At 41.7% G+C, this 23,246-nt stretch overlaps 1 protein-coding gene across 1 annotated transcript; it reads left to right on the top strand.

Annotated features, from left to right (window-relative positions):
- The first annotated feature begins 268 nt into the window (after positions 1-268).
- Dnaja2 (DnaJ heat shock protein family (Hsp40) member A2) lies at positions 269-22,322 on the top strand. Its single transcript, XM_035442571.1, has 9 exons — positions 269-457; positions 2,031-2,090; positions 2,780-3,003; positions 9,119-9,199; positions 9,390-9,523; positions 11,581-11,777; positions 20,168-20,312; positions 20,445-20,572; positions 21,161-22,322. The coding sequence occupies exons 1-9, from the start codon at positions 380-382 to the stop codon at positions 21,350-21,352; spliced, it is 1,239 nt and encodes a 412-aa protein (XP_035298462.1). The 5' UTR covers positions 269-379; the 3' UTR covers positions 21,353-22,322.
- The last annotated feature ends 924 nt before the right edge of the window (positions 22,323-23,246 follow it).

The raw sequence follows: 23,246 nt of genomic DNA, 5'->3' as shown, positions 1-23,246 counted from the left end.
ACACGGCCTCGGACACACACACACGCTGGTTTTCACCAAGGCCCCAGCCGGCTTCTCTCCCTCAGGCCTCAGCCGCACCGAGGGTTCCTTAAGAACGGCGCACAGAGCGCTCCTCCACCGAGCGGTCGCTCGCGCATCGCCGACCGGCGGGAACCAGGAAAGGGACCCACCTGCGGCTCACCGGCGCCCACCACCCAACCGCCCCGCCCGGCCCCGGGGGCGGGCCTGTACGGCTACGTCATGGCGCTGCGCCGGGTCAAAGTTCAGCCCCGCCCGCGTCCCCGCGCCGTCTCCTCGGCCTGCGCCGCCGCCGCTCGTGGTCCGGGTCGCGCTCCTTCCGCTCCGCCGCCTGCTCGCGAGTGCTGCCCGGCAGGCCGCCATGGCGAACGTGGCCGACACGAAGCTGTACGACATCCTGGGCGTCCCTCCCGGCGCCAGCGAGAACGAGCTGAAGAAGGTATGGAGCGAGCCGGCGGGCGGGCGGGCGGGGCGGGCGGGCGGGGCGGAGAGCGCGGGGCCTGCGCGGTCTGGGCGGCCTGAGCCGGCTGAGGCGCGGCGGCGGGGCGCAGTCGGCTCGGCTGACCTTGGGCCTCCGCCCGCCCTCCCGTCCGCCCTCCCTGCGCAGACGCGGCCCGCCCGGCCGGCGCCCCGGGCCACCCGGAAAAACAGGTCGGACCGCGCTGCTCGCGCCGCCCGGCCGGGGAAAGCTGACGGCCGGCGCCGGTGTGGGGCTGAGGGCCGCAGTCTCCGGCGCCGAAGCTCCTCCCTCTGCCTCGCTCGCCCGGCAGCCGGAGCGGCGTGGGTCTGTTTGGAAGCATTGTTCTGTGGGCAGGTGATCTAGATATCCCATGGCGGCTTCAAGGATGACTCGTGTGTCCCAGCCAAACACCTGAGTGTGCGCTCACTAAAAATAAGACACATCTCATTGTTGTCCTTTGTAGTGACACATCATCATCTCGGCACTGGAAGGCACTTAACGTATCAATAAAGTCCCGCAGCATCTTCTGTGGCTGTCGTTATAGAATCTGAATTTGCAAACCTAGAAAAATGAGACTGTCCCGTAAGCAGTGGGACTGGTAAAGTCCAAAGTAAAATAGACTTCCTGTTACCCTACCGGAAATGGTAGGCTGTGTTATATAATTCATGAGTCTGTGTGAAGACTTAAATGGTGCGTGCCCGTATCGCTTAATTGAGTGTGTAGTTTCACTACCACCTAGGACCCCAGTCAACCCACTATATCCTAGTAAAACATCGCCTAGGACCATCTGGGTTTTTTCCTGTTAGAGGGCAGGCAGGAGTCAACACAGACAGGGGTACTTTTTCTACCTGTGCTTCATTTGTGAAAGTGTTTGGGTTTCTGTAAAATACAGTCACTTTACCTGGAATTTGTTAGGTTATGCTCTTCTTGGTCTGGTTACTGGGCATCAAAGACATACAATAGTTTTATAAAAAAAAAAGGAATGTTTCTGTATCTGTCTTTGTAATGTTTTATTTACATTTTCAGTATACACTTTTTCAAAAATAACTTTGTTTTGGTACATTATTAGCAAGTAAGCAATATTGAGATGGAAAAGTCAAATAGTCCTGACAGTAAGTGGCATTTTTGGAAGGCTGTAACTTCAGAACATTGCATCTCACAAAAGTGAATTTCTGCCGGGTGTTGCTGTTGCACACCTTTAATCCCAGTGCTCGGGAGACAAAGGCAGGCGGATCTCTGTGAGTTCGAGGCCAGCCTGGTCTACAGATGGAGTGCCAGTACAGGCTCCAAAGGAACTCTGTCTCCAAAAACCAAAAAGAAAAATGAATTTCTTTTCGAGACAGGGTTTCTCTGTGGCTTTGGAGACTGTTCTGGAACTAGCTCTTGTAGACCAGGCTGGTCTCAAACTCACAGAGATCTGCCTGCCTCTGCCTCCCAAGTGCTGGGATTAAAGGCGTGTGCCACCACCGAGCCGCTTCATTTATTTTGGGAAAATGAATTTCTTAAATTGTTGTGTATAACTCTTTTTCAAAATCTTTTTTTTTTTTTGAAGGCATACAGAAAGTTAGCCAAAGAATACCATCCTGATAAAAATCCAAATGCCGGAGACAAAGTAAGTCATTTGAATTTTTGTTCTTGCAGTTTTAGTTTTAAATGGAAATTTAAAATAAATCACCCTCCAGAAACAAGGAATGTGGTGGGGGGTGGGGGAGAATCCATGTGTGCCTACAGAGAAAAACTTTATTATTTTAACTTACTTGAAAATGCCATGATGAAACTTAATGCTTATAATATTCTTTAAAAATATGAAAAATTAGCCAGGCAGTGATAGTGTTAGCACACACCCTTAATCTTAGCAGTCCACATGCAGAGGCAGGCGTGAGTTTGAGGCTGGTTGGTCAGAGCAAGTTCCAGTATAGCTATGGGCTGTACAGAGAAACCCTGTCTCAAAGAGAGAGAGAAATTATAGCTATTAAGATAGCTCGACCTTACAGGTCCTTGCCATGTGACCAGAACAGCCTGAGTTTGATCCACAGTGGAAGAACGCTGTCCTTCAGCCTCCACAAGTGCTCCCATACTCGAATCATTCATTTACAATAATAATGATAACTTTTAGAAGAATATTTTAGTTTTATAATGAGAATACTAAGCTTTTGAGCAGTAAGTGATAAAGAGGATCAAAATGAAACCAAAGGTAACTTGAAGCTTTTTATTAGAATTAAATGGATTCTGGGTTTCTGAAGTCTTTCTTATGTCCTTGCACTTAAAAGCCCAATTTTCATTTTTGCTTTTTCCTTATAGTTTAAAGAAATAAGTTTTGCGTATGAAGTATTGTCAAATCCAGAGAAGCGGGAGCTGTATGACAGATATGGAGAGCAAGGTCTACGGGAAGGCAGCGGCGGAGGAGGTGGCATGGATGACATTTTTTCTCACATTTTTGGTGGAGGATTGTTTGGCTTCATGGGCAATCAAAGTAGAAGTCGAAATGGCAGAAGAAGGGGCGAAGACATGATGCATCCCCTGAAGTGAGTCTTTTTTTAATTGAATGCGTTTCCAAGTGGTGATACTTACAGCACAATTGCTATAGAATATTTCATTGATTTAGCCAGGAAGTGGTGGTCCATGCCTTTAATCTCAGCATTTGGGAGTCAGAGGCAGGGGAATCTCTGTAAGTTCAAGGCCAGCCTGGTATACAGATAGAGTTCCAGGACAGCCAGGGCTACACACAGAGGAAACCCATCTCGAGAAAGAAAAAAAAATATTTCATTTATTTGAAAATGTTTACTGTGTTCTCATTGAGTAAATAAATTTGTTAATTGAATGTGTTTTTGCTTCAGAGCTTAAAGGGTGGAGGGGGTGCTCTAGAAATGTAGGTCAGTTGGTAAAGTGCTTAACTCACAGAAAATTCTGGATTTGATTCTGGACACAGTAATAAACCAGGTTTGTTGGGTTTTTACCTGTAATTACAGCACTGGGGAGGTAGAGACAAGAGGATTAGGAGTTCAAGGTCATATATGCTCAGCTGAATATCTAGTTTGGGGACAACCTAGATACATGTAAGCTTGTTTCAACAGAACAACCTAGATCATAAAGAATAGTTGATGTTTACTGGGATTTGTTTTTCATGTTGTTGAGGTTGTTTGTTAATGATTGTAAATTTCAAGTGTGAAGATTATATTCTTTGAAGTATGTAAATCCAGGCTTTAAAAAAAATGGTTGTTTGCTTAGATTATTTACATGATATAGTCCTCTGTTACTTGATCCTTGATCCTAACTCTCCTGAGTTGGTTTCCATGGAGCTTACTGGCTTCCAGCCTGGCATTAACCTGCCAACATACAAATGGTGTGGACCTTGATTTTGGACTAAGACTCCACAATCTGAAAATAGCCATTTCACTTTGCACTTTTACTTTATTTTGTAAATTTTTTTCATGAATAATGGTTTTAGTAACAAATGAGAGAGGGAGGGAGGAGGGGGGAGGAAATGTGGGGCAGAGGCTCCTGCTTGAAATAAGGCCTCCTGTAGCCCAGGCTGTTTATGGTTTCTGGTACCCTGCCTCCACCTCAGAAGTTCAGGGATTACTGGGGTGTATGATCATGGCTGGCTCTCTGTTGTTTATTTAAAATATTTCAATTATGGTTTTTGTTGTTACTATGGGGAGGCATGTGCTTGCTACAGTGGACACATGAAGGTCTGGACAAACTGTAATTGATTGAGTTGGTTCTTTCCTTCACTGTGTGAGTTTCAGGGATTGAACTCAGGGAGCAGGCTTGGTGATAAAGTACCTTTATCCACAGGCATCTATCTCACCAGTTGAGATATTTTGTTGTTGTTTGTTTACATTTATCTATTTGATTTTGAAGTGTTTTGCTTGCCTGTGTATATGTATGTTTGTGCACTACATGAGTGCCTGGTGCCCAGGGAGGTCAGAAGAGAGTGTCAGGTCTCCTAGAGCTAGTTACAGGGGATTGTGAGCTGCCAGGTGGGCGCTAGGAATTGAACCCAAGTCCTCTGCAAGAATAAGCTCTCCAGCCCCATTGTGTCTGACTTTTTACACAAGTGCTGGGGATTGAACCGAAATCTAATGCTTGTATTGCAGGCATATTACCAACTGATCTGTCTTCAGATCTGTGCCCCCTCCCCACCCCACCCCTTAATTGGAGCTTGTTAAGTAATCCAAGCTGGCCTCCAACACAGTGATCCTATCTCTTTTCCTGAATGTTAGGTTACAGGGTTACCATCATACCTGGCACTAACATATTCTTTTGAGTGGCTTTTTAATTTCATTTCAAATGATTAATCACTAATCTTTTATGGGCAGGGGCCTATAATAGATATTGTTGCTGTGCACTTCTTTGTGTACAATTTTATCTCTCTTTGGCAGATTCCCAGCCAAGCTTTATTTCTTTTTTGAGGTGTAGAGTAAAACATTGGCCAAGGCTGCTGTTTACTTCACAGCAGTACAGGTGTGAGGCACCATTCCTGACTTGACATCCGTGTTTTGAAGCTGATTTAAAAAAAACAAAAACAGCTAATTGGCTTTATAGAGGAATTTTCCCACTTTAAGCCTCACTGGAGAGTACCAATATTATCAGTTCATTACTTACAGTTTTCGTTTCCTTGTTTTGTAAGACTCAAGATGTAGATCAGTATATCATTAAATTGGGTGTGATGGTATGTTGTTGATATTTTTTCATCCGTAAGTAGGTCTTAAAGTATTTACTCTGGGCACACAGACACAAGAACCAGGGAGGGGGTATGATGGTTAGGGGACAACTTGTGGGAGTTGATTCTCTTCCACCATGATCGAACTTAGGTCACCAGCAAGTGCTGAGCCATCTCAAGCACCTGTAAATGTTGCTTTTATACTGCTTGCAATATAGGAGAGCTTAAGCTTAAAGTAACAATTTTGTGAAATGTTGAACACCACAAAATAGTGTAGGTGCCTTGGAGAAGGACTTTGAACTATTTCTTTGTCCCTTTACCTAAATTCAAGGGATTTAAGTAGTAGGGAAGGCTTAAAGACTGGGTGTACATAGCTCTGTGGCAGAGCACCTGCCTGCTGAGCATGTGTGAAGTCTTGGGTTCACCCTCAGTACCATAAAGATTTCAAAACACAAGAATAGCCAGGCATGATGGCTCACACCTTTAATCTCAGCACTAGGGACAAAGGAACAAAGAAAAAAGCGGATCTCTAGAGTGTGAGGCCAGCCTGGTCTACACAGCCATAGTTACATAGTGAAACTCTGTATAAAAAAAACCAAACAAATAAATAAAAAAAGCACAAGAGTATTAATAAATCTATAATATAAATGAATTGTTGGTGAGTAATTTTTGGAATTTCATTCTTTCACAATTTAATATACAAATGATTACCTTTTCTTATGCTTTCCCTTCCACCTGGACCCCTCTTTCTTCCCAACAGGCCGCTCCTACTTTCTTCTTGTCTGTTCCTCTCTCGGTCCTTTGTATTTAATTATAGTTTCCTGCATGAACAGGAATGGTAGGGTTATTTCCTTGAACAAGCATAACTTAACCATTGGAAACATCATTGAGAATATGAGTTCCCTCCCTCAGCAACCATTAACTACAGATCCTCAGGGAGGGGTGGGACTGTTTTGTTTTTTGAGATTAGTTTGGAAATTGAAGTATGCTATATATGAATTAAATTGAGTTTTGGTTTATGATTTACATATGTACATATACACATACATAACATAGTTTGTTTGCTTAAGACTGGGTCTTCCTATTTAACCTTGTCTGGTCAAGAACTTGTTATGTAGAAAGGGCAGGCTTTGAACATTAGCAGTCTTCCTGTCTCAGTATTGAGATAGTTTATTTAACGTGCATTGGTGTGAAGGTGTCCAATCCCCTGAAACTGAATTACAGTTGTGAGGTGCCATGTGAGTGTTCAGAATTGAACCCAAGTCCTCTTGAAGAGTGGCCAGTGTTCTTAACTGCCAAGCCATCTTTCCAGTGCCCATTTAATACTTTTTTAAAAATGTGTTATGGATGTTTTGCCTGCATGTATGTGTACCATGTGTGGTGAGTGCCCATGGAGGCCAGAAAGGGTGTTGAATCATCTGGAATTGGAGTTAGCCCCCATGTGGGTGCTTGGTACTGAACCCAGGTCCTCTGCAAGAACAGCAAGTAACTGCTAAGTCCTCTTTCTAGCTTCCATGTATATTTTTAAATAGCCCTTTTTTTTCTGTACCACTTTTTTGAGGTATGCTGAATATGTAAAATACTGTATACTTTTGTCAGGCATTGGTGGTGCATGTCTTTGATCCCAGCACTCAGGAGGCAGAGGCAGACAGATCTCTGTGAGTTCGAGGTCACCCTGGTCTACAGAATGAGTTCCAGGACAGCCTCCAAAGCAATAAAGAGGAAAAAAAAAAAAAAACTGTATACTTTTGATATATACAAAGGACTGGTACTTTTTTTTTTAAGATTTGTTTATTTATTATGTACACAGTGTTCTGCCTGCATGTGTGTCTGCACGACAGAAGAGGGTACCAGATCTCATTATAGATGGTTGTGAGCTACCATGTGGTTGCTGGGAATTGAACTCAGGACCTCTGGAAGAGTAACCAGTGCTTTTAACCTCTAAGCCATCTCTCCAGCCCTACAACTGGTACTTTTTATTCAATCTTTTACCTTTTGAATTAGATACTTTGAAGATATGTTAAAAGATGTTCAGGGCCACTATGCCAGTGTTTATCATGAACACCAAGGTGCCCATGCCTCCATGTCAGAAGGCCTCCTCTCTTAGCTCACCTAGCAACTGGTACAGGCCACCAGCAAGCTGACCCAGTACATCACAGTACTTTTGGTCACTCCTACAGCAAGCTGCTATATGACCTAGTAGCCTGATTGCCTGTGCATCAGCCCAGACCAGATCTGCATCAACTCTGACTTGAACTTGCCCAGCCAGGTCTGGAATGCTTCCATCTTCACTTACGTACTGTCCTGACTTGCTGCATGCAGGATTCTGTGTTCATCTACCTATAGTAACATCCACCTCCCAACCAGGGGAAATAAATGGTTTAGAGACCAAAAGAAAAGTTTTTCAGATACACAGTATTTATTATGATTTGGTGGGGTCTTTAGAAATTGAAAAGGTTGAAAATTTCTCTCTTGAAGCTATGTTCTTCCCATCTAATGCAAGAGTATGTGACTTTTTAAACATATACAACTAAGTGCCTTTTTCCAATTTTTAGAAATTATATGTGTATTTGTTCGCATGTATGTCTGTACCGTATATGTCTTGTGCCTGTGGAGGCAAGCAGGGTCAGGTCTCCTGGAACTAGAGACAGTTAGTTGTGATCCTCACTGTGTTGGTGGGACTTGAACTCAGGTCCTCTGGAAGAGCAGCAGTGCTCTTAACACAGTTCCCTTAGTGCCTATCTTAAACTATAATATACATTTGTAATCTAATATCTATAGCTTGCCTCCCCAACAATAAAGCTGTGACCTTGGTTAAGGTAATTAACTTCTTCAGCTTAATCACATAAAATTGGATAATAATTACTATTAGTAACTAGGAATATAGCTTAGTTGCTTGAGTGCTTGTCTGGTCCAAAGGAGTCCCTGGGTTCTCTCTGTACCATATAAAACTGGACAGGATGGTATATACCTTTAATCCTAGCGCTTGGGAAGTAGAGGCATGGATATCCATAAGTTCAAGGTAATTTTTGGCTGTATTTTAGAGTTTGAAGCCAATGTGAACCATAAAATTCTGTCTTTAGAGTGTTATTTATGACTTGGAGTCATCAGTGCATGAATTGCAGCAAGTCATGGCTCAACACTGTAGGTTCAAGAATTGATTATTTTGCTGGGTGGTGGTGGCACACACCTTTAATCCCAGCACTTGGGAGGCAAGGACAGGCAGATCTCTGAATTTGAGGCCAGCATGATCTATGGAGCAAGTTCTAGGGCAGCCACACATGTATTCCCTGTCTTGGGGGTGGGGGGAACTGTGTGTGTGTGTGTGTGTGTGTGTGTGTGTGTGTGTGTGTGTGTGTGTGTGTGTATGTATGTATGTATGTATGTATGTATGTATGTATGTATGTATACCTGCCTGTCTGTGTATGGGTATGTGCATTTATATGCAAGTGCCTGAGAAAACCAGAGACATTGGGTCCCCTAGAGGTATAGTTACAGGTGGTTCCAGTGTGGGGTTGGGAAACCCTTGTCCTCTAAACAGTATTACCATGTGTATTGTCCATATTCATAAAGTTTTTTCTATAAAGTCAGAGCGAATTTGCTCTGCAAGTTATATATATATATATATATATATATATATATATATATATATATATACACACACACACACACACACACACACACACACATATATATTTTAGCCGAGCGCTGGTGGCGCACGCCTTTAATCCCAGCACTAGGGAGGCAGAGGCAGGCGGATGTCTATGAGTTCGAGGCCAGCCTGATCTCCAGAGCGAGTGCCAGGATAGGCTCCAAAGCTATACAGAGAAACCCTGTCTCAAAAACAAAACAAAACAAAAAAAAATAACTACCGAACTGTAACCAAATAAAGCACACAAAAAAATCTGTGAAGCTATATATCTTTTTTAATAATATTGGCAAATTTGGTTGAATGTTGTTCTTTTTTTCTGCAGAGTATCTTTAGAAGACCTGTATAATGGCAAGACAACCAAACTACAACTTAGCAAAAATGTGCTCTGTAGTGCATGCAGTGGGTAAGTGTATCTCTGTCTGCTTTTGAGTGGCGTGCTCAACTCAAACATTGTCTTGATTTCAAGCTTAACAAGCAGCCAGATATTTTCTGGTGTTTCTGAAGACCATTAAAGTAGCTATACTGCGGAGTGAAAAGCACAGTTTATTACTGACGGCTTGTAAACAAAAGTGTAACTCATATTTTTGCTTTAGCCAAGGTGGGAAGTCTGGAGCTGTTCAGAAATGTAGTGCTTGTCGGGGTCGAGGTGTGCGCATTATGATCAGGCAGCTGGCTCCAGGAATGGTGCAGCAGATGCAGTCTGTGTGCTCTGATTGCAATGGAGAAGGTAAATGCACCAATATTTTTATTGCTTTTATATTAGAATATGTTGGGAACATAGATGTTGGGAACATTTACAGTTTTTCTAAATATGCTTATATTTATTTTAGTCTATAAATGAGATCTAACAGAAGATTGGAAATTATAATACCGTTGCTGTTTGGGTGTAGTGCCTCTAACCTAGACTGACCTTGAACTGTGTATTCAAGGATGATCTTGAATTCTTAATCTGCCTCTACCTCTGAAGTGTTGAGATATCTTACCAATCCAGCTAAAAATTAATCTTTATTGCCTAACTTTTAGGACTTTGGGGGCATTCTAAAAAGTCCTAAATCAAGTTCTAAATCTATTTTTAATAGTTTAGCTGTTAAATGAAGTAGCTTTAGTCAAGGAAAGGAGTGATGTGTCTAGTATTAAGATTTATTTTATTATGTATAGTGTTCTGCCTGCATATATGACTGCAGGCCAGAAGAGGGCACCAGATCTCATTACAGATGGTTGTGAGTCATCATGTGGTTGCTGGGAATTGAACTCAGGACCTCTGGAACACTACCTAGTGTTTTTAACCACTAAGCCATCTCTTCAGCCCCCAAAATTTAAGTTTTTAATTAAATTAATTTATGTGCTAGAATTTTTTCTGAGCAGCACAGGAGAGAGGTCCATGGACCCAAGTCCATGAGTGTGCTTGGCAAGTATTGAACTATACCCACCAGCCCTTATTCTGACTAAATTATACTACCTGTGTCTACCCTGCCCTTGTATGGGGAATTCAACCTACAGTTCTTACTATTGAGCCACACTTCCAGCCTTCCCTTTGGCTAGTTCGTATAGTTGCAGAACTTCCTTTCCCAAATTGTTCTTAAAAGTGATCATTTTAAGAAAGTATATACTGGGCTGGGGTGATTCCTTAGTGGATAAAGTGCCTGCCTTGCTGGCATGAGGACCTAGCCATGGGTAGAGTCCCAGTAGTGCACCCTTAAAATCCCCATGCTCAGGAGAGAAGTTGATCCCAAGTGCTCACTGACCAGGCAGCCTAACTACTAGACCTAGGTCAGTGAAAGATTCTGTTATAGAAAATGGGATGACACCTAGGTGTCACCCTCCCCAGCTGCATGTTTTATACCCCTGAGGCATCTCTGCATTTTACCTTGTTAAAATTGCTAGCTTCACTATCAAGAAACCAGAGTTAGCTGAAATCTCACATCGGGAAGCAAGCAGAGCAGGAGGAGAGTGAGTTTCAGGCCTACCGTTCAGTATTACAAGACCCTTTTTTAAAAGCAAGTGCACTGGTGCTCAGTGATTAGAAAACTTTGCCTTTCCCCCACACTTAGATACATCTGGAGTTTTCATTCATTGTACCATAAGCACATATTAGAAGAGAATACCTACAAAAGAAAATCTGTTAACCTAAACTTGGTACAGAAGTATTCAGTGCCAGCTAAACACTCAGACATCTCCGGTTTTGAGAATTTTCAGTAGTAGTCAAACTACATAAAAGCAGGATTGGGGGGTGGGAGGACAGCCCAGTGGTAGAGCCTGTGCAAAAATCTGGGGCTAGTCCCCAGCTACTATCTGAGCAAAATTTAGTCTTGGGGGTGAGGGGAACCCAGTACCAACTATACAGTTCAGTAATGGGCCACCAAGGATATTTAAGGATTGAATATAGATCAGTAGTAAGCTATTAGATTCAGTAACCCCTCCTGGAAAGAAAAATTGAAGTTTGACTTGGATTGCCTCTGCCTGATGGTAACCTACTTGGAATTAGAACTGAAAATTTGCAGAAGTCTTTGTGGAATCTCCAGCATCTAACTGCCCAAACATTTCCATGTTCATTAGTTTTAGGGAGTAGAGCCAGGAACTGAGGAAATGTCAAGATGTTTTACACTGTAATCTTGGGTAGCTGGACCCTTTGGGTGACCTCTAATAAGATAGAAGTTTTGTCATTCACAGTAACTGTAACCATTGGTGCCCAAAATGTATCTTTGAATCAAGGGCACTGTCAAGACTCTGCTTAAGACTGGGGTAATTTTTCTTACTGGAAGCTTGAATGACCTCTCTTTGCAGGAGAGGTTATTAATGAAAAAGACCGCTGTAAAAAATGTGAAGGGAAGAAGGTGATTAAAGAAGTCAAGATTCTTGAAGTTCATGTAGACAAAGGCATGAAACATGGACAGAGAATTACATTCACTGGGGAAGCAGACCAGGCCCCAGGAGTGGAACCTGGAGATATTGTTCTTTTGCTACAGGAAAAAGAACATGAGGTAATTTCCTTTTGATTTATTCACTTTTTCCCCTTTTTGTTTTATTCAAAATTGATCTTGCTTGTGAGAAGTAGGATAGATGCCTTGGAGTGAAACCGGAAACAAATGAAGTTGTTAGGGAAGCGTGGCTAAGTTAAATTTTAGTTTACAGTGAGTGTGTGGCTTACTTACAGAAGTTGACTCCTGTAAACAAAACCATTAAGATGGGTGTAGTCAAAAGTCTTTGCCCTGTCATAACTGTAGCTCAGCACTCTGCCCTTAAATAATCCTATTGTCTCTGTACCTCATTTTCCTTTATGTAAAATAAAGCCATTGGACTAGATAGTGTTAGGAAACATAGTTTTACTAGAGAACTCTTTGGCTGCATGGTGGGTGGGTAAGAGTCTTCACTCCTCAGCACTTCTCCATTGATCAATTTTACTGTACTTATTGAATAGGCAGCTAAGTTTTCTGAGGTTGGGAATGTGTTTCTTAATGTAATCCTTTTTAATGGTGTGATGGTAGCAGGGGGCTTGTTCATGTTACAGTATGTATCAGAGGACAACTTTCTGGAGTCAGTTCTTCCACAGTGGGCTCTGGGGGTCAAATTCAATTTAAAAATTTTTATTAGTTTCTGATTGAATGTGTGTTGGCTATATCTATTATGTTTGAAGCAACATGAACTTGTCTAGCAATGAAGTTCATTGTGTGCTGTTTTTGTTTTGATCATACCACTGAATATTTTTGTTTGTTTATATTTTTGAGGCAGGGTTTCTCTGTGGCTTTGGAGGCTGTCCTGGAACTAGCTCTTGTAGACCAGGCTGGTCTCCAACTCACAGAGATCTGCCTGCCTCTGCCTCCTCTAAGTGCTGGGATTAAAGGTGTGTGCCACCACTGCCCAGCTGAATTTTTTTTTTTTTTTATATCACTCCCCTTACGCCCCTTTCTATTTTATCACTAGGCTGACCTCCAACTTGCCATCCTCCTTTCTCTGTCCTATACTGCCTTGCTTGGCTTACCTATAATTTGTAATCCTGATGGCCCGTGTCTATGATCCCAGTACTTTGGAGGCCAAGACAGGACTATATAGGGAGATTCTTCTTCAAACAAAATTAATGGCCTACATATATCCTGTCTACTTCTGTCCTAAAGAATGTGTCTGCAGCTGTTGGTTTATAAAAGAGCTGTTCCGAGAAGCACATAGTCCTTACATATGAAAACATTGGGCAGGGTTCTGGTTTGTACTTGGGGCTTATTTAAGAGTTGTCCAAAAGATTGTATTTACTTTTTATTTAGTTTACAGACTTGATTCACTTTATTTTTCTAATATACAGACCCTATTACAGGGCTGGAGAGATGGTTCAGTGGATAAGAGTACTTGCTGCTCTTCTAGAGGATTGGGGTTCAAGTCCCAGCACTCACCTGGCAGTTCACAACTGTCTGTAACTCCAGTTCCAAGGGATCTGACACCCTCATACAGATACACACCAGTGCACATAAAATTAAAACAGCATGCCCCCCCTCAAAAAAAAAAAAACTCATAAAGCTGGGCAGTAGTTGTCTACACCTTTACTCCCAGTGCTCAGAGGCAGAGACAGGCTGATCTCTGTGAGTTTGAGGGCTGCCTGGTCTACAGAGTGAGATCCAGGACAACCAGGGCTGTTAACACAAAGAAACCCTGTTTTGAAAAACAAAAAACAAGAATGTACTTGCTGAAGACTGGTGGTGAATTCCTGATAGACCTGGAGAACATGGACTCCTTCCAGAGGTCAGAGTTCAGAAGAAGGTCTTGAAGAAGGCATCAGAGGTGGCCTTGGCAAAGTCACCCTTGGCAGTGCAGTCCCAGCTGTAAGCAGCAGCTTCTTGGACACAGGAGCAGAGAGAGACAATGCCATTGCTTCTGGGGGCAGAGATGAGGTACACCAGCACAGAGCCACAGGGCCCATCACCTTGCATAGAGTAGGGATTTCTAATCTTCATCCCCCTTGATTTTGGTCTACTTGCCAGGCCAAGTGTGCTTTTGCACTGGTGTGATCTTTTAAAACCTCATTCTTAAGAGATGATTTCTGGGGACTGGAGAGAAAACCCAGTGGTTAAGAGCACTTGCTTCTGTAGAGGAACCTGGTTCAATTCCCAGCATCCACATGGTGGCTCACAACTTTTTTTGTTGTTGTTTCTCGAGACAGGGTTTCTCTGTAGCTTTGAAGTCTGTCCTGGAACTCACTCTATAGACCAGGGCTGGTCTCAGACTCAGAGATCCGCCTGCCTCTGCCTCCCGAGTGCTGGGACTAAAGGTGTGCTTGACCATCGCCCAGTGGCTCACAGTCTTCTTTACTATTTCCAGAAGATCAGATTCCCTCTTTGATCCCTGTATGTGATGCACATACACAAATTAATTAGGATTCTCTAAAGGAGCAAAATTTACAGAATGCGTATAATATATCATGTGTTACAAAGAAGATTTATTAAAATGGCTTATAGGCTGTGCTCCAGCTAGTCCAACAGTGGCTGTTCCAAGTTCCAAGAATCTAGTAATTTGGTCCGTGAGGCTTGATGTCTCAGCTGGTCTTCAGTATACACTGGAATCCCAAAGAAGTGGGCTCTAATGCCAGTGAAGGAAAGGACTTGCTGTCAAGAGTGAGAACAAGAAAGCAGAGAGAGCAAGCTTTCTTCTTCCATGTCCTTTATATAGGCTGCTAGCAAAATATGGCCTAGACTAGAAGTGGGTCTTCTCACCTCAAAAGATCTGACCAAATTAAAGGTGTATCTTCCCATCTCAGAGATCTGGATTAGAAAGTGGGTCTTCCCATTTCAAATGATTTAATTAATAGAAAATTCCTCACAGGTGTTCCCAGCCATTTGGGTTTTAGGTAGTCAAGTTGACAACCAAGAATAGTCATCACAATTAACATAGCATAAATAGAGATGATTGCTAGGTAAAAATCAATAGGATTCTTTGATGAACAGAAAGGACAAGTAGGTCTCTGGGGCTTGATCTTCGTGTCCTTGATAGGCAGTCCAGCTTGGTTACAGGGATCCACTCCTTGTCTTAGGCTTTGCCTCCATGTGTTCCACAACCTCAGTAGTGGATACCAGAACAGGGATGAATCCTCTTGTAGTGACTGTGGCCTCCCAAGCCTTGGTTCATTCACCATTTGGTCCATTCTCTCTCTCCCCCCCTCCCAGGTAGAAGCTGCCATTTTAAAAGTAAAACCACTTAGACATTTCAGTAGAGAACAAGGCCATATTGAAAAGAACATTGTAGAATTTGATTTCTCACAAAATTTTAACTTGCTCCCTGGACTGCCCTTTATGATCTTATGAAGAGTGTTATGTTACTGGTTATTTTTGACTTTTCTTCAATATTGAATATTTAAGATGGCAAGGATCCTTTAGCTGGCTGGAAAATAAGAACAGTTTCTAGAATTCTGCTTTAAGGTCATAAAATGATAAGATACTCGTGACTATGTTTTGATGAAGCCTAGGTTTTTTATGTATTAGAAAATGCTCTGTCTCTGAGCCACATCTCCAAGCCCTAAATTTTGTTATTCAAATTTTATTTAATGGCATTTTAGCTACTTCCTCATTTATTCAATATTAGTATTCATAATACCTGTAAGACATAAGAGGTAGAAAGCTAAAGGAATAACCACATCATTGAAAGTTGGTAGTGTAGATTAAGCAGTTTTATGGAACAGATACCACTAGGGATTATGAGTGTTGCACGTACCTTTAATCACAGTGCTAAGGATTAGAGTTGTCGACAGTGGTAGGATTGCATGGAATTGATTGCCTAGGCTAGGAAGTAGTAAAGGGCAGAGTGTCAGTTCTGGCTTTATTGTGACCAGGACAGTCAGTGTCAGTCAAGGGTAAGGTTTAGACAGCTTAATTCATCTCACTTGGAAGAAAAAAAATCAATAAACAAATGTGCTATAGTGTAAATTAGAACATACGGCTTGCTAAATATTGGAGAAAATCATTGGTTGTGTTGGGCCTTTCTCCTCTCATTCCAAATAGCTACCTGAAAAAATTAAGACCATAATTAGGTTCTGTGGGTGCAGTGGCTGAAACTGTACAAATGAGGTAAGAGTTAGTGAGCATTGGGGCTGTTGTGCTTTGTACATTCATCCTGCTGTGCTGCTCTTCTGTGAGTGCCCATGTCCATTTATTTGTACAGCATAGCACAGGGCTTTGGTTGTGTTAGTTCCTCAATAACTGCTTCAGAAATCATTGCAACTTCTGAATGTTTTATTATGTGGTGCTTGGTAGTCCTTCATTAATCTTTTCAAATGTTCTCTGGCAACAGAAAAGGGGAGAAGTTACGCATTTATCTGTTTAAATGTTCGCATCAAATTATCAAGTCATCCATCCCCCCAAAGGACAGCAACTCCTTTTTTTTTTTTTTAGTTGTTACTTTGATTGAATGCTTCTATACAAGAATGTGTTGTTACTTCTTGCTCCTTCTATAGGTATTTGGTAAAAATTATTCTTGGGCTGGGCATTGGTGGCGCACACCTTTAATCCCAGCATTCAGGAGGCAGAGGCAGGTGGATCTCTATGAGTTCGAGGCCAGCCTGGTCTCCAGAGCGAGTGCCAAGATAGGCTCCAAAGCTACACAGAGAAACCCTGTCTCAAAAAAAAAAAATTATTGGACTGTTGGTATCCTGAAAACAGAGGCATTTTATGGGCTTTTGTTTGTTTGTTTGTTTGTTTGTTTGTTTTGAGACAGGGTTTCTCTGTGTAACCCTGACTGTCGTGGAACTCACTCTGTAGGCAAGGCTGGCCTCAAATTCACAGAAATCTGCCTGTCTTTAAGTGCTGGGATTAAAGACATGCACCACCACAGCCCAGCTAGCATTTTTTTAGTAGCATTGATGCAGTCTGCTTTTTTAAAGTCTGATGACCCTGTTGTGAGGGGATCCTGAGTAAATGTGCATAACTAACTAATCTACATTCTTTGGTTCTCAGCTTGGAGCTGGAATCCTTTGGAGGGCTTACTAAATCTACTGGGTTGCTGGGCCAAAACGTCATTTCTAACATGCTTCCATTAGTGTTGAAGCTGATGTTCTAAAGCTGTTCATGCTTAGGATAGTTTATTTCATGGGTAGATTTGGGAGAATCGTTTAGGAAAAGAACACATTTTTCAGGTGTCTTATGAACCAGCCAAGATTGTTCTTCAGAGATATTACTGGGGCTTGCACCTCAGATTTGTGAAGCTAGTAAGAGAGAGCACCGATTGACTAGTGGAGGGAATTTCTGTCTTTGCCAAAATAGAAGTATGAAATGAACTTGTAAATCCACCTCATAAGCCCTAGAGAGCTAGAGGTTAGTAAAGACATGGGAGATCATGCTGAAGGGCTGACTCGGTGGATAAGAGCACTGGCTGAGCTAACATGAGGACCTGAGTTTGGATTCCAGCACCCACATAAAGTGTTTGCATGACCTCGTATGCCCCTCTGACTTGTGGATGACATAGACAGGAGGATTGTTGGGTCTTAATATGGCCACCAGCCTAAGTCTAGGTTCAGTGAGGGTGATGAAGCAGATACCTGTCCAAGCTTCTATGCATATACATTGGCATAAACCACATTCACAGGAGAGAGAGCCCATCTGAAGAGAATGGGGGAGGCTAATAAATGGAAGAAATACTCATGTGTTTCTAGGACTGGGAAAAGACTTCCCAGAAATTTAGGTGTTAATTCTTTTCATGGTTCTTTCTAGTGGTTGTCTTGTCTCTTTTGACATTGCAGGGTCAGTTAGTATACAAATGGGATTAAAATGAAATCAAAGATGGTTTGGCATTCATTTTGGTGGCTGTCTTTGGTCCAGCCAGTTTCTTTTAGAATTATTATTATTATTTAGTTTATTTTATTGCCTATAGACATCAGAAATTAGCTTGGGTAGAAATTAAGCTGGCTCACTTATTACTTAGGATAACCAAGACTTTGTTGTTATGTTTTTGTTTTTGAGAGAGGGTCTCTGTTGCCCTGTCTGTTCTGGAACTCACTGTGTGAATCAGGCTGGCCTTGAGCTCAGAGGTCTTCCTGTCTCCCAAGTGCTGCAATTAAAGATGTGTGCTACCTACTACTCCTGTTCCACAACACTTTCTAGTGAACAAATCTAGGTGACCTTTTCACTACAGATAATTTTATTTCAACTTAAATTTCAAATTTTAAGTGTAGATTTGGCGAGTTTAAGTAAAAATTACAAGTTGAATATCTTGAAATTGATTTTTTTTTTTTTTTTCTCTAAGCATCAAAGCTTAGGACATTCTCAGCACTTACTCAGTAACCTTTGCAACGTTGGTGCAGAAAACAGAGCTCTCACCTCCAAGGGACAAGAGAGTTTATTCCGAAGCTATAATGAGTGAGCATAACCTGTAACATGGATTCAGGTTATAGCAAAATTCATGTTCCAACATGGGAGCAGTAATAGAACAAAGAAAATCACAAATCAAGGCACTATTTAAATGTGTCAGAGGAAAGTAGGCAAAAGTACAGTAAGCTCAGCCATAAGCTTCAGTGGCTTATCTGTCGGCTCCTAGCTTTGGCTTGGTAGAAACTACAGTTTTGGATTGTTTTGTGTTTTTGAAACTACAGTTTTGTTGTTAATGCATTCCAAAATGTTTTATCTGTTAAGTCACAGGATGTTAGGTCTGACACAGCAGTGGGCAAATGGCTAATTTGGGGGACTAAAGATAGCCCCAAGTCAATTGTCATCATACTCTGGACCTGCAGTGTTGGTTTTATGCAGCTTCTTTCTGGAAACTGGGTCATAGCAGTATGTAGTCTATAAGCCGATACTGTAAAGTGGAATAAGCTAACTTTAGCATTTGCTGTATAATTTCCTTTTTTTTTTTTTTTTTTTTTTAAGGTTTTTGTTTTGGTTTTTTCTGAGACAGGGTTTCTCTGTGTAGTAGCCCTCACTGTTCTGGAATTCACTCTGTAGACCAGGCTGGCCTCAAACTCAGAGATGCACCTGCCTCTGCCTCCCAAGTGCTTGCACCATTCACTATACCTGTCCTAATTTTTTTTTGGAGTGTTTTTTTGTTTTTGTTTGTTTGTGGTTTTGTTTAGATTTATTTATTTATTATGTATACAATATTCTGTCTGCATGTATGCCTACAGGTACCGGGTCTCATTGCAGATGGTTGTGAGCCATCATGTGATTGCTGGGAATTGAACTCAGAACCTCTGGAAGACCAGTGTTCTTAACCATTGAGCCATCTCTCCAACCCACCCCCTCCCCCTTTTTTTGGTTTTTAATTTATGTTTATGCATGTTTTCTCTCTATGTATGTATGTATGCATGGGTACTACATATGTGCCTGGTGCCCACTGGAGGTCAGAAGAGGCCCTTGAATCCTTAACTGGAATATGGATAGTGGTGAGCCACCATGTGGGTGCTGGGAACCAAACCTCTGCAAGAGCAGCAAGTAGTCTTAACACTATTTCTTCATCCCCAAGTTTGAATTTTAAGTGAGATAAAACTTCATTGTACATGTATGTAGTGCAGAATTTAACCTATAATTTCCATGGCTGAGCCTTATTGGTTGAGTTTTTTTTTTTTTTAACATTGAACTTGGACTCCCTTCTTCCCTCGTTGGGATCATGTCTGGGGTATATTGCAGGTTGAATCTGTTCCTATGAAGCCATATGACCTATTTGGTGTTAGATTTAGGACATGAAATGTAATTGCAGCAGTACTGACTTTTGGAGCTTCAGCTGTGTCTTACATATTTTTTTAATAGCCCGGCCTTCCTAATAGAAGTTTCTGGCATACTCCTTGAGAATATCTAGCTTTTATTATTATTATTATTATTATTATTATTATTATTATTATTATTATTAGTTCAAGTTGGGAACAAGCTTGTTTCACACGTAAATCCCTTCTCCCTCTCCCTCTCCTCACCCCCATCACTCCTCCCCCACCCCCGACCTACCCCCCACCCCATCCACTCTCTACTCCCCAGGCAGGGTAGTGCCCTCAATGGGGGCTCTGCAATGTCCACCAAATCTTCCTGGGCTGGACCTGGGCCCTTCTCCATGTGTCCAGGGCCAGAGTGTATCCCTTCACGTGGGATGGGCTCTCAAAGTCCCTTCTTACACCAGGGAAAAATACTAATCCACTACCAGGGTCCCCCTAGAGTGCATATCTGTGGATGTCTGTCTCTGCTTCCATCAGCCACTTGATGAGGGCTCTTGTTATGGATCAGGTCTGCGGAACAGGAAGGAAGAGTCGAGAATATCTAGCTTCGCTAATAAACATTTTGGAAATTAGGGACAGTGGCATTTTTGCTCTTGCAGTGGGTGATAGAATTAAGATTCTGAAGGAATGCACTTAAGAAATGTGCAATGGGATGATGTGGGTTCATAATCTTATAAACTATGCTTGTGTATGCTTTGTCTATAGGTGTTCCAGAGAGATGGGAATGATTTGCATATGACATATAAGATAGGACTTGTTGAAGCTTTATGTGGATTTCAGTTCACATTTAAGCATCTTGATGCTCGTCAGATTGTGGTGAAATACCCCCCTGGCAAAGTAATTGAACCAGGTAAATGACTTCATCTGATCCAAGTTGTCCATATATTGTTAAAATTTGTATTTATGGTGGGTAACAAGAGAATATTATTGAATACCTTTCTTAGTTAAAATTCTTATCTAATTTACTTTTTTTAAATAATAGGATGTGTTCGTGTTGTTCGAGGTGAAGGAATGCCGCAGTACCGTAACCCCTTTGAAAAGGGTGATCTTTACATAAAGTTCGATGTGCAGTTTCCTGAAAACAACTGGATCAACCCAGACAAGCTTTCTGTAAGCTGTCCTTACAGTTCCTCACGCAGATAATGTGGCTGTCCCTTCTGCTTCCCCCCATTCCTCCTTGTTTCCTCTGTGTGTGTGTGTGTGTGTGTGTGTGTGTGTGTGTGTGTGTGTGTGTTTTCTTTCTCTTTGTTTTGTGTATAGGGTCTCCACCTGCACCCTGGGCTGGCCTAGAACTTATGGCAATTCTTCTGTCTCAGTCTTTTGATTACTAGGATTGTAGATGTGACCAGCGACTCCCAGCTCTTTTGAGACTGTGTCTTCATGCTGGCTTTTTTTTTTTTTTTTTTTTTTTTTTTTTTTTTTTTTTTTTTTTTTTATGTTTGCATGGTTGATGTTTTTTCTGGTCATTCTAAAAATGAGGTTGGCTAATATAACTGTTTATGGGGGCCAAGCAGGCTGGGTATGAGGTGCTGATGAGAGTCTGAACTCTATAGAGCACATCCCTCATTTGGCATTCTGTTTAGAAGTACCGTGGAACATTCTTGCCGGGCAGTTTTCTAGTGTTTGAATATGGATGTTTATTTTGTGTCAGTGTCAGCTACATAATGAGACACATCTCCTGTTCTTTGTTTCATGAAGGAATTAGAAGATCTTCTGCCATCTAGACCAGAAGTTCCTAATGTAATTGGAGAGACAGAAGAAGTAGAGCTTCAGGAATTTGATAGTACGCGGGGCTCAGGAGGTGGTCAGAGGCGCGAGGCCTATAATGATAGCTCTGATGAAGAGAGCAGCAGCCACCATGGACCTGGAGTGCAGTGTGCCCATCAGTAAACGGCAGGCAGCTGCACAGGTGGATTTTCTTTCCACATTTGCCGGATTTGCCAGCTGCTGGAGTACCTGATGAGTCCAGATGAACTGATGGACATCTGTTGATCTATGTGTAACTTCTAAAATTGGTATAGTATCCACAGAGTGTATAATTTAAACTAACCACAAAGCTTTACATCTTCATTTCGACTGTTCTGTAGCAGAGTAAAGCACTTGGAATAAGACTCCCTTTCACATGTGGGTTATAAGTTTCAGTCCTGGTATCTGCTTGATTTTTATCAGTTTTGTGTAGATTTTATGTTTCATATTTTAAACTCAAATCCAGCATTGTAAAGTTTGTACAATTTGTCCTAAAGCTTTGTGTTTGGCTGCACCTGCATAAGCTGCTACAAATAGAATAAAGAATTCATAGCCTGTATCTATCATTTAGATGCATGGAAAAATGGGCTTTGCACACAATGGGTTTGAAGCTGACTGGGAACAGTAGAAACAAATTACATTAGCCATGGTTGTAAAGTTTTTTTGCTTTTTTTTTTTTTTAAACCATTTTGTGAAAGGTTTCTGAAACTTGATAATAAAAAGCAGTTGGTGTAAATTATTCTGTGTCACATTTTTAGAAAGAAGAACATATTTTGAACTGTTAAAAAGTAAGGAGTGAATCGTTGGTTCTGGTTTTTAAACAGCCCTTAAAAATCCATTGGCTTGAAGCTTATGCTTCAGGTACCTGCCCATTTTATAGTTTACAAACACTAAGATTGGTTGAAACAGGCTTTATTGACTTCAGTTGATACTCTGTAGCATCAAGAACATCCAAGTTATCTAACTCCCAGGTTTCCCTGAAAATTGGGACAAGCCCAGGCCTCTGTTATCCTTTGTACCCCACTTTTTGAAAATAAGATACTAGCAGATGAATAGTAGAACCATGTTTACACAAACCTGTTAACGCTGTTTTAATTAAATATTATGAAAAATTGCTCTGTCTCATTAAGTTGAATATCTGAATTTGGGGAGGCTTTGACTAATAGTCACAAAGTGGCTGAGCCATTGGTAAGGAGGGTTTGATCCGTGTCCTGGTCTGCATCTAACTCTAATTACAACCATCCTAATGGAATGAAAGGGTGTGTTTCTATTCCTCTGGTGATTACCTTTTTTATGTTTTTTGTTTTTTCGAGACAGGGTTTCCCTGTGTGGCTTTGGAGCCTATCCTGGCACTGGCTCTGGAGACCAGGCTGGCCTCGAACTCACAGATCTGCCTGCCTCTGCCTCCTGAGTGCTGGGATTAAAGGTGTGCGCCACCAACGCCCGGCCAGTATTTGTTTTTTTTGTTTGTTTGTTTTTTTAAACATGCTATTTTGAGTCCAAGTGACACCAGGTATACACACACATTTTACATTTGTCAAAGAAACAACAGGACAAAAAATGTAAATTTAGATTTTTTTTCCTCCAGTGTATTATACCATCTCTGAGTCTAATAGCACTTGAGTACATTTCTAGAGATATTAGAACCTGGATGGAAAAAAAATGTCCCCAAGCTAATCAAGACCTATGAGGGTTAAATTTTTGCCCTATTCACTCTACCTCCATTGTACAAAAATATTTTGCAACAAGCCTGGGCAAGATTCAGCAGCATAATAGTTTTGTATTTGAGGTTATTTCCCCCACAACACTTTAAGCCTAAGCAATGCAGTGATAATATAAACTTTGTAGCCTTTCCAATAAAGGTTTATAAAACAGTTAACTCAGCAGTCTTCAATTCTTCCGCTTAGGGTGTGGGTGTGTGTCTGTCTGTGTGTGGTGCTGGGGACTGAACTCAGGCCCATGTATGTGCTAAGCAGCTGTTTCCCCCAATTGAGCAATCCCCAGCTACCCACATTGTTTACTAGAACAAAGAAAATTT

The sequence above is a fragment of the Cricetulus griseus genome, chromosome 3, assembly GCF_003668045.3.
Source record: "Cricetulus griseus strain 17A/GY chromosome 3, alternate assembly CriGri-PICRH-1.0, whole genome shotgun sequence".
In the NCBI taxonomy this organism is placed as follows: Eukaryota; Metazoa; Chordata; class Mammalia; order Rodentia; family Cricetidae; genus Cricetulus; species Cricetulus griseus.
The sequence above is the reverse complement of the archived record's forward strand: the minus strand, read 5'-3'. Positions and strand labels throughout refer to the sequence as shown.